This window comes from Spea bombifrons, chromosome 7 (assembly GCF_027358695.1).
Source record: "Spea bombifrons isolate aSpeBom1 chromosome 7, aSpeBom1.2.pri, whole genome shotgun sequence".
Taxonomy (NCBI): Eukaryota; Metazoa; Chordata; class Amphibia; order Anura; family Pelobatidae; genus Spea; species Spea bombifrons.
The window spans coordinates 28,214,393-28,228,145 of NC_071093.1; the positions used below are offsets into that span (position 1 = coordinate 28,214,393).

Consider the following 13,753-nt stretch of genomic DNA (forward strand, 5'->3'; position numbering starts at 1 on the left):
TCTATTGTTGAAGCAAGCCAACATTTAAAAACAGAGAATACGATTAATTGAAATTCATAAAAATTCAATACATATATTTATCACAGATCTGGCTATTTTTTTTAGTTAATAAGATAAAGTAGTAAATTGAAGGAATGTTTTCACGATGCAGCTTAATCACAGACTTGAGTATTTGTGGAGAAAATCCCACCTCACCTCTGTTTTAATTCTCTTGGGTGACAGCTCATCATTGTCCTCACATTTGGATCTAGAATTGAAAAAGTAGAAGATAAGCATGTGCTGATTTACATAAACTTTACAAGAAGGGTAATCTAATTACAAATTTAAAGGGACAGCAAAAACGAAATATTTTTTCAGACATCAGTGAATCAACCAATATTGGCTCATTGATGCCTTTAGTTTTCATTTGGTGATGTCTTTAGTGCTCATTTGTCTTTAGTGGCCCAGTGGTTGCTGTGAGTTTTTTATGCAGAAACTGGGTCTTCTAGGCACCGACACTGTGAGTCCCGTTTACTCTCCCCTACTGCCAGGTTCCAACCCTGACAGTGTTAGAAGGGACAATGTTCTACTTTGTATTAACAAAGTATTCAAAGCATCCTTATCAGATGTGAATTTCCAAGCTCTTACTTGCTGGTTCTGTATGTGTACTTATAAGTGACTTCCCGGGAGATCTGTCGTGCAAGAGTAAAAAGCTCATCCCTCCTGGTCAGCAGAGCAATATCCTTCATGCAAAGTTGAGCTGCAGCTTCATTCACTGTTAGCTTAAAGAGAAAAAAAAAATGCTCAAATTGTTAAGAGGCTTTTGGGATGAACTAAACTACTAAAAGCGCATTACAGTTAAAACACAGCCATATGTTTAGTGACCTAAGTGTGGTGGTTGAGCAGGAAAGGTCACCAAATATCACACAACTATCTCATACCTACCAAAATGTCCTGTGTCCAAAAGGGGACACTCATGTTGAGGGTATAACAAGAGCTGGGGCAAGTCACTTAAACTTTCCTTTTAAACTTTATAGTTGTGTTAGCTATGCATTAAGAAGGATCAGCTTAGCCCTTCTTGGAAGCAACATATGTTGGGGTCTTCATAACCTATAGTTAATTGAGTATCTCTTGTATCTCACTGAAATACACCTATTAGGAAGATGAACATTTTCGGACTTGATTTAAGGAAAGAACAGTCAGCTGGGCGAGTCAGCCAACTGGTGGGAGTTCTACACATTTGTATCTTCCTAAAAAGCTGGAAAACACAAATTCTATTTTTTTAACTAATCCCGTTGAAGAGATTTCGATCATTTCCAGCTCTGACATACCATCTACCAAAGGCATACCCACGTCATTTAATTTAATGCAAATAGTAGATTTTATGTGAAAACTGCTTTTGAATCTTACTATTTAACTATTAGCCCAATTAGTTGAAACAAACTTTCCATGCTCTGTGTACATGGATTTCAAAAGAATGTGCATGTGATTCTAGAGATTTACATGATTGCAATTATCATGTCTGAGTTTAGTGCAGTTTATACATAGTTAAATTCAACAGAATTCAGGAATATATTTCCTGCAGACTAAATCCATTCCTAAACCCACGTATAGTAAAAACAATTACATTGAAAATCCCCCCAAAAAATCACATTTGAACTGTCAGAGACCCAAAAAACATTGTTTTATTTAACAACCCTGTGTAATTTTACAAAACACAACTTCTTAGTTCTCTGTATAGAACCCCGCCAACGGAAACGTCCTGCAAAAAAATTCCCTTGCAGACAACCGTCACATGCTTTTTGCCACCCATTTCAGCGCGGACCACTGAAACCTATGTTTACCTCATGAAGTGTTAGGTGCTTCCCATCCTTTCTTTTGGAGTCAAATCTTCCGTAGATCGCACTGTATTTGCGTATTTCATCTTCTCTGCGCGGGTCTTCATTTGACATCTCAAAGATATGTCCAACCATCTTCCCCATCTTCTTGTTGGTCTTCAACAATTCTTTCACCTCATTCAAATCACTCTTGGGCAATGAAGGGATCAACCGTTCAACACATTCAGCAACAGAGAGTGCAGCTGCAGCGTCCAGCGTTTCAGTAGTGTCTCTAGGGGATGCAGGTGAACCTAAGTCAGCTGGGGAGAGGCTGTGTTCGCTCTCTGTGGTATGGTGGCTTGGCCAGTGCCGCCCTTCACTGCTGGTCTGTAGAGGAGAATTTCCATCAGACTTCCCAGAGCCCACACTTTGCACACATGTTGTTGCTGCACACTTTGGGATCTTTAAGTGTGGTTCCCTGGTATTGTTGTTCCTTTCATAACTGCTTGAGGTTATTCCAAGCAAAGAAGGCGAAGATTCTGGGAGTTTATAGATTGGGATACTACTGACTGGTAAGGAGGTTAGAGGCTGGTTAAAAAGACTCGGGTTAGTAACCCAATCTCGCAATGCCTTTTGCAGTCTTCTAACATGAAGAGGTTTACTGGCCATTCCAACCAATGCCATTATCTCAAGGAACTCCTCTTCTCCTGCTTCACAGAGCTGCTGGACATCATCCCCTCCCTGTTGGATAAAGGCATCAAAATAGGACAGGAGGTTGGCACGTTGTAATATCCGGTACAGCTGAAGCTCTCCCAGGGTTCTAGGTAACGAGGTTGCCATGGCTGGTCAACAGGTGAACCTGGAAAAAAACACAAAGAACTTTGTTTAATTAAGATTAAACAAAAGTATTTTTTTACAATTTAATGCCACACAGCAAGACATAACTGCTGCTTTTACGTCTAATGGTTAAAATACATTGACAGTGCTGTTACAACATCATAGTTTAGCGAGGCTGAAAAACATAGGCCCATCCTGTTCAACCTGATGTGCAATATACGTTATATCTCGAGCACTGCTTCATTCTGAAAACAGAATTTGCTCAATATATAGATCCAAAACAAAATTTCTTAAAATTCAAAAAACACTGGAAACATATATAATATCAATGGCTGACTAGAAGCCTGTGGGAATATCCAGATGTTTCAGTTTGAGTACTCAGGAGTCTAACAAGCAAGACATTTAAATCCTTTGTCTTTACGAGAATGTCCACTTAGTGTCACATCAGAGAGAGCGTGTAGCACAGGCAGTATATAACTATATAAGTATATAAACTATTACTACAAATTCTGTATCATGTTACATGTTATAAGGTGCCTTTTAATTTGTCGTGTATCTCCCTGCTAGTACAAATCTATAGATACCAAGATGATGACACATTTCCTTTTCTCACGTACTGATTAACCCGGTGCGATCACACAAGGCATATTAACATTCACCATTAAAATCTAATATTTGTAAGATTAAAACATAGAAATGCGAAGTGCTGAGAGACCCTGGTACCTAGTTCACTTGATTTCTGTTTTCACGATAAAGGATCCTTTATTCAAAAACAACAGGATTCAAAAACATAATTATTGCTTGGGTGCGTTAATTAAAAAAATATAATTGGATCAGAGCAGGTTCCCGGTAATCATGTAACGCAAAACCTCGCCAATACAAGCAAAATGTTTCAGGATGTGAAGAAACGTGAATGGATCCAAATTTATCTAACAAAGTAGAATTAAATACTAAGAAATCTTTGATCATCACTTGACAAAACAGAGATTAAAAGAAAAAAAAGTCCAGCTGAGGGGCAGAACCTTAATGTGGGAAGAAACTGCTCTCATCTGCCACAAAAGCAATTCTTGGCAGCTTTTGATGAACATATGAAAACACTCCTCGTTGAGTGACCCTCAAGGTCGGGCTTTGAAACATTAACGTCCACCATGTGTGAAGCCCGAAGAGAACATTGACAGACAACACAGAATACATGTAAAAGCCAGAGGTTGCTACTACCTTCTAGCAGGTGTACAGAACCTTTAATGATAGAAACATGTAGGCTTTAGCATAAACGGGCATATATTTTCACTGCTGCATTGCTACTGAAATGAATAAAGGACAAAGTTTACCAGTTCCAAATTGAGCTGATCCACGTGAAAACCTAGAACCCTTTCAAACTAATGCTTATTTTCCCCAAAAAGTAGAGGAATTTATAATATGTAGTAGAATTTCCGTTGCCCATATCAATCTCTGTATTGTTATTATATCAGGAGAACTCGCTCTTATCAATATGTTAAGGAAATAGGAAATACACACCAAGCACAGCAAGTTGGACTATGTTACTAAGTGACTCCTACATTGTAGGGATTAATAGCTACCAACCAGCCTTAGTCCCCTAAACATTTATACATACATACATATTATATATATATATATATATATATATATATATATATATATATATATTTATACACACAGTATATATATAGCTAGTGATATCAATATACACACAACATGATGTCATTTCTGGTATTGCCTAAATGTCTGTGTACAATACAAATGTCAAGGAGTGGCTTTCCACATTTATTATATATTAACAGATGAAAGGTCGTTTGCCTTTTACATTATTTTTTCACCCCATTGATATAGGCGGATTCCAGTAGCAGGTTAACTTCTTTTTAATTCTTTGCAACGTATTTTGTAACTGGTGCAGAAAACGGTTAATAGGGGAAGTGTAGCTCAGTGCCCTAAACACATAATAAGTATTTTATAGAAACAGAATTTGACAAAAGATAACTTTCACTCAGCCCATAAAATATGCGTGCGGTTAAGTACCGTAAAACCTCAAATCTTATTTGGTCCTTAGACATGTCTTAGATTCAGGATAGCCGTATGTCTGTTTATAATATCCCATGCGTGTTTAAATGTGTAGTGTATGCAAGACTATGAGATACTCCTGCTGTGTTAGAAGATAAGAACGTTTCCGCCGATCTAGTCTGTCCATTTTTCCTGATGTAAGTCTCAGGTCTTAATCAGTCTTTGATTCAGGATAGATTTATGCCTATCCCATGCATATTTAAGATCCCTCACTGTATTAGCCTCTGCCACTTCTACTTGGAGGCTGTCCCACTTATCTACCACCCTCCCAGTAAAGTAAAATATCCTTTCATTACATCAAATTGACATATAGTGCGTTAAGATGTTAACACTAATTAGACAGGCATAAAAAACTGCCTATGTGTTGTGTTAGCTTTTTTAAAACAGCATATGGCATTTGCTTTAATTTCTGCTTAATGATATTATAACGAGGCATGTATGGGTACGTTTTATGGGTCTCAGCACATTTCTAGTACTTTGGCTATATAATTCTGTCAAGTACCTTGCACAGGAACTATCTGATGAGACAATATTAGTCACCCAACTATTGTTCTAAACAAATTAGGGAGCCTTTAAAAAGGTGAGATCTGAATCACACAGACTGAGCCGGACGTACATGCGTAGTTGTTTTGTTCTGCAAACATATATCCAAATAATTGATGGCGTCATACACCAACATTTAAAACTGCTGTATGAAAAAAAACCCAAAAATAAAACGAGGGATTATAAACCTTTAGAAAAACAACTATTCCCATAACTAAAACTCTCAGCACAGGTAACCAGTCAACAGCTGGTAATAGAAGTCATGCGATATATATAACCAAAAATATTTGGAGAAGACAGATTCTGTATAAAAGATATGTTTTTGTGTATAATTCGTGTTTACATTATAAGTATGCTGAGTATTGCCAGTTTTTAATTACTGACATTGGCTTTTTTTATCGTGATTTGGATAGACATGTATCATACATGTAGGTCTAGTATAAGCTTTGGTTTAGATACTGAATAAAGGTATCTATACCATAACAGTGCAGGGATGTTAGAATTCATATGTCTGGACTTTTCTGGTAGGAAGTGGTTAATTGTGAGTGTGATAAACCGCTGTGGTTTTTTTTTCCCTAAGTCCCTTGGTCACAGATTTTGCAGGCTTCTCTTCCAGCAAAATGATTTTGGGTCTGACAATACAAACAGTTGCTGAAAAGAGAGGCTATAAAAAGGATGATTTACTACTTTTCAAAATCCAGCCTTCCGCCTACACCCAGAGTCCTAGATTTTCTCTGGGAATCTCCCACGCAGGGCAAGTATAACCCACCCTCTCCCTGAGGCCATGCACAAAAGAAAAGAAGCCATCTGCTTCCCCCAAAAATAATATCATTTATTCCGAAATAATGCTGACGGTGTTCGGTACAGAATTTACAAGCGGACAGTCAAACCCTTGTACCCAGGAGCTTACAATTTCACTTGGCCAAGTTCAGAGAGTAAACGATTTAAGCCAATACCATTGTTACAGAATAATGATTTCAGCTGTCGCAATATACTTCAGTACACGGTGACGTGTGTCACAAGGCACCTCATTCTTATTAAATAGATTCCTATAATTTCTTTGATCATACTTTTTTGGTGCACACCTTTACTTTTTAGGACAGATGAAACATGAGCTGTAAACTCAGATTTAATTACAGTATTGTCTTACTTATACACTGTATATATGTATATTCACAAAATGAGTGAACAGAAGAAAAAAAAGAAACCAAATCAATATTTGGCGTAATTCTTCTAGGTGCACTTGTACACGGTATTTTAAGGAACTCGGCAGGTAGGTTGTTCCATCCATCTTGAGTAATAACAAATGTTCTTCTGTAGATTTAGGCAGCCCCAGTTGGTTCTCTATCTCTTGCTCTAATCTAGTTTGGACAGAACACCTGGGATCCCCTGTCCACCCTGAAATTGGGGAGACCTTGCTGATGCTGTATAATTACCGTGTGTCTTGCCATGGTGTATTTTAACATTAAACTGTCTTCAGCAACATCACCTTGCTATTGGGTTTGGCTGTTCCTCACCCAGTTTTATTCCTCCTACACAGCTGTTTCTGTTGCTGTTAATCATTGTGTTTCAAACGACATATTAAATAGATGATCATTTGGTATAATTGTTTAATCATACACCAAACTATATGCCAACTTTTTGCAAGTATACCTAGAAGAATTGATGCCGTTTTGAAGGCAATGGATGGTCACACCAAATACTGTTTTGACTTACATTATAAATACTTCCACTTGTGAAATAAATTTTGGATTTGGGAGACCCACAAATATTGACATTTAGTTAAACCAATAAGATTCAAATAATTACAATCCTGAAATAATTTAGTCTCTGAAAAAATGGACTTAACCACATAGTACATTATGATGCTGTAAATCAATAAATAATATTAATCATAATAATAACCACGTGTATATTCTCCTTTGAAATTAATTGAACCTTTTTTTTCATATAATATCTGTTAATTAAATACCTCACAGTAACGAAAATTGTAATAAGATTTCACTTCATTGCCCGTTAAATTTAAATCTCCAATATGCACCATCAAGCATATATCCTCCCTTTCACTGACATTTTCTCCAATACAGTTTCGCAGGCTTCGATGATCATGTCATACCCAGTGACCTCAGAGCTCAGACACTTCAAAATGGGGTGTGCTCTCCCCAAAGGACGTGCACGTCTGTACAAAGGCTAGAAGTGGAAATTACTATAACATTGCTTTTCTCTGAAATATTGTCACAAATTGTGATTTTGTGAACGTGCACACGCCATTAAATGACAAATTGAAAGGATAAGACATTTGACCTATGCATTGCACTAAGACAATATGAAGTAAAAGTAAAAAGATATTTTGACTGAAAGAATATAGCTATTATATCCATGTCTATAGATTTCAATGATACAGACAGGCCTATGCTGGCCAGCAGGCACACTGAGCAAATTCTCAATGGGTTGTTGCCCAATGGCACGTCCCAAATAGCTTTATTGCTGTAGCTGCACGAGAGCGTAGCATGCCACAGCGTATTTTAATCTCTAGTCTGCTTCTGGCAATTTACATTTTTTAAGCCCTGCTATTGCACAATGGATATGGATGCCAGGACGTGGTTCCTACTTTGCTATCTTGTCTAGGTGCCCTGTAAGGTCTTAATCTAATATCATGGCTATGGTACTTAAAACTCAGCTTTATATCCTCGTGAAGAGAGAATGGGAAGTAGAAAGTATGTATCCAACATTTATTCCAATAAAAAATCTATCCTAAAGTTTATATTACTTTTTATGTTGGATGTATCTCTTTAGATTTGAACTGATTTCACAGGACATCTTTTTGCACCCCTAACCAGGGCCGGCCTTAGGGGTGTGCGACCGCACAGGGCGCCATGGCAACAGGGGCGCCTGCTCGGGACTTAAATTAAAACATCAGGGTTTTTTTAACTTTATTTAACACGGAGGATGTTACAACAAAAAAAAAAACGGTGTTTTAATTTAAGTCCTGGGCAGGGGCGCCGAGCGGTCGCTCGGACGTGAAGTTTTCAGCAACCGTTCGGCCCCTCACTCTCTGTGACTCCGTCATGCTGAGCGCCGGAATTATTCTGGCACTCAGCTGTGAAGCATGCACTGCGGCAGAGCAAAACATAGGTTGTTGAAATATGGAATTTAAGTTAACTTGGATGGCGCATGCTGAATTGTTTAGAGGTTGTTGTTTTATGGCTCAAAATATATAAAGATTTTTAAATCTTTATATTATTTCATTAAACTTTTTTGACACTTTTTTACACATATACGTTATATTTATGTGATGCAATGGTATAAAATAGTTCCAAGTATATTCCAATTTTAGTGCTTTATTGATCTGGAGACTCATTTTCCATCAATAAGAGCCATCTTTCTTGTTGCTCATGACAAAAGAACACCACTTAGGTTGGGTTTAATGTCACTCATAGTTCTATCGCTTTTTTGTTTTCTTTGGACCACTATTAATAGAATATATCTCCCAACATCATCTAATTAAAGAGGAATTGATTAAATGATGGGAAATAGATTACAGGTAGATGCAGGTAAATTTGACTCCAACAGTACAACGGACAAAATACTAGATTAGTCTCTATACTTATATACAATATTCCTAACGCTTACACAATGCAATGCAAAAAAATGACTTCAATATAATTCCTAGTATCCGAGGGCACTGTGACTGGGGATCAGTGTTAACTAAAGTAACATTTCTCACATTGTTTTAAGAATTAAATGCTGTACAAAATTAAATCAAACACCTAAAATCAGCATTTGATCTACCTCTGACATAATCATTAGAACATAAAAATGCACGTATTTGAGATATTTCCAATAAAAGGTCTGCACTTAGATTTCTTGTCCCTTCTCTAGGATGACCACAGAGACTAATGTCCACTAAAGTAGTTGTTCTTCAACTTATCTGTACTGGAGATGACTTTCCAAAAAGCTTTGCCTTAATTAACCCTGTGTGATCACTGGAGATGTGTTGAGCCAAGTATAATAACTGCACTTAATTACCCCCCTACCCCAACCAGTGGCATTGCATGGCTCGCTGATGTCAATAACACTCTTTGACCAGCTATTAAAATAATATAAGAGGGTTTGAAGGCAGTAATGCAAGGAACACCTTGTTGCACTAAAATTTACTAAACATTTAGACCTCACTTTAGCGGTTTTTATTCTAAATATTTCTAGTGATGGCAGGGGCAAAAATATTTAAAAACACCAATAACTTACATCACATTTTTATTTAAACAACATATTACTAATGTCAGTGGATTACTATTTCAAAACCCCATTCATTCCAGTCCCACAGTTCTTTCATACAATCCTGGTGGCATCCTAGCACATACGAAGAGAACACATAGTCCTATTTTCTGTATTTTAACAACTACAGAGCTTATTTAATTATTGCGAATAAATATAAGTTATAACTGTCCATTGTTCAATAACAACTTTCTATATATCCCAAATGCTCCTGGAATTTTATCCGTTACATTCAAATCCGCTTTGCTCAAATCATACCAAGGGGATAGCGTCATAGTCATATAGTTCAAACATGTCACTGCTAATATGCGGATACAATTCCCCGCGCAGACAACAATACATAACAAATAAAACTCTATTAAAATTTCTAGTGTATATTTTATTATACAATGACGACGTACACCGTCCAAATAAATTATTACATTATTGATCTCAAATTATTTCCCCATGATACATACATGTATCTGTGGATGCATAAACTGTTATGCTAATAGCATTTGGCACTGAATGACAGAAGATCAAAGTCACTGTTAACTAATCATCACATCACTGCATGTCACACATTACTAAAGAAGACATAGTGTTAGCCTATGGGACTATGCATTACTATAGTGGGATTATCCCTGCTGTGCACAAACACTGCTTATTCTACAAGATCTCTATACGTGTCACAGCTATTCAGAAGATAACATCATTACACTATACCCTATAGCCCTTTATTATACTTACAACTCCTGTGTGCTTATGCTACAATATTAAACGATTGCATTAAGTGTCTGATCCACTCATGCTCACTTTCATGCAACAGCAAGTTAACACAACGCATGAAACACATATTACACATACAACACGCCAAGCAGATCGTTTACACTTGCGGGATACTACGGTCTCATCTGCAGCCAACCTGTTCCACTGCATTCTACACCATGACTATTACATACATCGCGTGTGGATGTGACAGTTCACATGTGCACTGATCACATGTCATGTGCACAGGCTTTAAATCTCCCCAACGCCACTCTTTGCAAACATCAAATAGGACACAAAACACATTATCATCTGCAGCGTTAGTTGCTATGAAGATTCTCGTGGTGTCATATCAGTCTATAAGTGCCCTATGCAGATCACACTTACTTTTGTGATGATCACCCCTGAATATGCAGGTTTATTGCCAGTGCCCCTGAGCACAGAACTTCTGCCCCATCCAGATGGTACCTGCCCCTTCCCTTCTTAAGCACAGGTTACTTGGATGATACTTTGTTACAGAGCTATCCCTTGCTTTCAGGGATCTAGTAAAACCAGCCGTGGGGGTGTCTCTACTTGTCTTTGCATGCAAGGCGCGGGAGGCTGAGCGATCACCCCACGTCCACCCCCCCTCCGCTTAGGGCAGGGTTGGGATATTCCGCTCTTGCTACACAGCACAGCTCTTTCTCTCTGTCTCCCTCCCACACAGGACCCGTGACGCAGTTCCTGGCGTGGGAGGCGGCCAGGGCGTGGGTGGCTGCTGCTTGCTTACTGCATGGAATACCAAACATCAAATCACACTCCAGCAGGGCTAAAGGAACAAACTCCCAGGGAGGAGGGAAGGCGATTAGAATGAAATAATAAAACGAGAGAAAAAAAAACCTAGGCCATTACCTCCCATCCTCCACCCAAAGCTGCACCCATTCTGGCCTGGAAGTCATGTAATCAGATGAGTGGAATTGTCTCCCACTTGTATAGTCACAGTGATCTGTCTGTAGGTGGTGGGTGGGAATTGGAAAGTGGAGAAGGTGTGGTGGGTGAGAAACCGTGCAGATGCTGTGCATGAAACCACTGGTGAAATCACACTATATAGTATGACGCGTTTATGAACAACTAAGAGCATATTTTCTAATACACTTAAAAAAAATAACAATAATAACATTTAAATAATGTTTAAGCAAAAAAAAGTTATATGTAAAAAAATACATATGATGCACATTAAAAAAACGGATCTCGTTTAATTCTTGTTGCAAGTTTTATTTGTTTTTAAAGCAATAGCTTATTTATTTAAGCTTGCTGCATCACCCATATCCCCCCACTCTAATGTCTTACTATATAAATAAACTATAGCGTTTAATCACAATTTAGATTGCACTGAAATGTTAATTGGATCATTTTTAACTCCTTAAGGATGAAAACCTTAATTTCCCTCTTTCCCATTTATGTAACACAAATTATTTAGTTATTCTTCTTTTGAAATCATAGTCTTACCTATACACTGCACAAAGCCAAGAGCAAACAAAAAATAAAACTCAAATTTTACTGGTCTTGCGACTGAAAGCTTCTCACGTGCCTGGGACGTTTTTGTGCATTCTTGGCATTTTCGGGAGGATTTAAGAAGGTTCCGTTATTCTTTTCAAAGCTGTAATCGGTTTCAAATTTATATTGATTTTTTATATATTGAGATTTTAGCTCTAAATGGACAAGAGTATCCCCTTGGGAAAGCATGGGGGATTCTGCATGCATGAAAATGTGCATCAATTCGTGGCAAGAGTCAATGGACTACAGAGAAGGCGAGAAGCTTCATCTTCCCCTTAAGTAATTGTAACGAATTGTAATTGTAACAAAAAATTTATTTTTGAAATATTGAAAAAATTGGACCACAGAAAGCATTTCCTTCTGCCCCACTCCATGCTCCCTAGCACGTTACCACACACAAAAAAAACATATTTGCCACACTGACTGCAGATTAGAGGTTGACTGTGAGAGTCAGTGCAGTCTTCCGTCTTTCTGACCCTACCGTTACTTTGAGTGGTCCTCTCCCCCATACTCATCCCGAGAGTCCCTTTGTCCGCTCAGTCATACCTCGCCTTTCCTTCCTCTCTGTGAACTATAGATCAAATAAACAACACATGAGAACCGCACTGAATAACACATACAAACCCTATATTTTCTGGTATACATAAATAATGTATGGAAACATGGAATAGCAGGTATAGATCAACAGAATAATAAACAAACCCAGCTTTGCTGCTATAGATCAATTGGAAATCACATATAAACTCGGCATTAAAGGTATAGATAAAGAAAAACCCCTAAATTACAGGCATAGATCACAGGTTGCACACTCCAAAGGCCAGCCCTGGCATCCACATAGAACTTAACCAACACCCAGATTACACACACAAATTACAGCCCATCTTTGACCGCAAACAGCCCACCCTTTGCCATCTTTGTCCCACAAACACCCTGCTTGTGCCATCATTGCCTTTCCCCAAATCACTTAAACATCCATGATACACACTCACTCATTCACTCACTCTTTTATTCACACAATCATTCTCTCATTCTCACTATCTATTCCCACTTCTCACAATCTACCCCCCGTTCTCACTATCTACCCCCTCTCACTATGTACCCCCTCTAGCACTTTTCACCCTACTCACTGTCTACCCCCTCTCACTATGTATCCCTCTAGCACTTCTCCTGACTTCCTACTATCTACCTCCTTTCCCCACTTCCCACTATCTAACCCCCCCTTTGTAGTTCACTTACCTCGATAAAGTCCTGTGGTGGCAGCGCAAGGCCTCTGTCTTGCTGCTCTGCCGCGGCTTCACTTATGAGCGCCGGGATTTGATATCATATTCTGGCACTCAGCATGAAGCGCGGGCACAGGGAGCAGAAGAGATAAGGGGTGCCGTGTTGTTGCTGAAAACTTTTTCACGGGCGACTGCTCCACGCCCCTCTCTCCCTGCTGCCTGGGTGCCGTACACACCGTGCATTCGCCTCAGCACGGCCATGGCCTTGGAGATAGGACCGCGCCTGGTGCCTAGGGTGACCACATTTTATTTCTACCATTCAGGGACACACTATGAAGCGCATGAGATTACACACACAGGTGTGTGTGTATATATATATATATATATATATATATATATATATATATATGCGTTAGACATGCATTTTTAACTACATAATATGTACTTATCTCTTTGAAGTAAAGACCGTGATTAGCCCCTGCTGCCGATATATATTAATATTAGACCCTGCCGCTGATATATATATATATATATATATATAAATATTAGCCCCTGCTGCCAATATATAAATATTAGACCCTGCTGTTGATATATATTCTCTCACTTATTCACACAATTCATCCACACACTAATTCTCACTCTTTATTTATTTCAATATTCTTACTACCCTATTTCTCACTATCTACCTCCTCCCATTCGGACTATTTACCCCCTCTA

The 13,753-nt window shown here is 38.3% G+C and overlaps 1 protein-coding gene across 1 annotated transcript in view; it reads right to left on the reverse strand.

The window, feature by feature from the left end:
• NAB1 (NGFI-A binding protein 1) overlaps positions 1-10,811 on the reverse strand; it is a 20,583-nt gene extending 9,772 nt beyond the window's left edge. The window contains exons 1-4 of the mRNA XM_053471854.1: positions 10,668-10,811; positions 1,824-2,655; positions 628-761; positions 196-247 (exon numbers count right to left, since the gene is read on the reverse strand). Coding sequence (XP_053327829.1) covers positions 196-247; positions 628-761; positions 1,824-2,636 — 999 coding nt within the window. The 5' untranslated portion in view covers positions 2,637-2,655; positions 10,668-10,811. The remainder of the gene's footprint in view (positions 1-195; positions 248-627; positions 762-1,823; positions 2,656-10,667) is intronic.
• Positions 10,812-13,753: the final 2,942 nt, after the last annotated feature.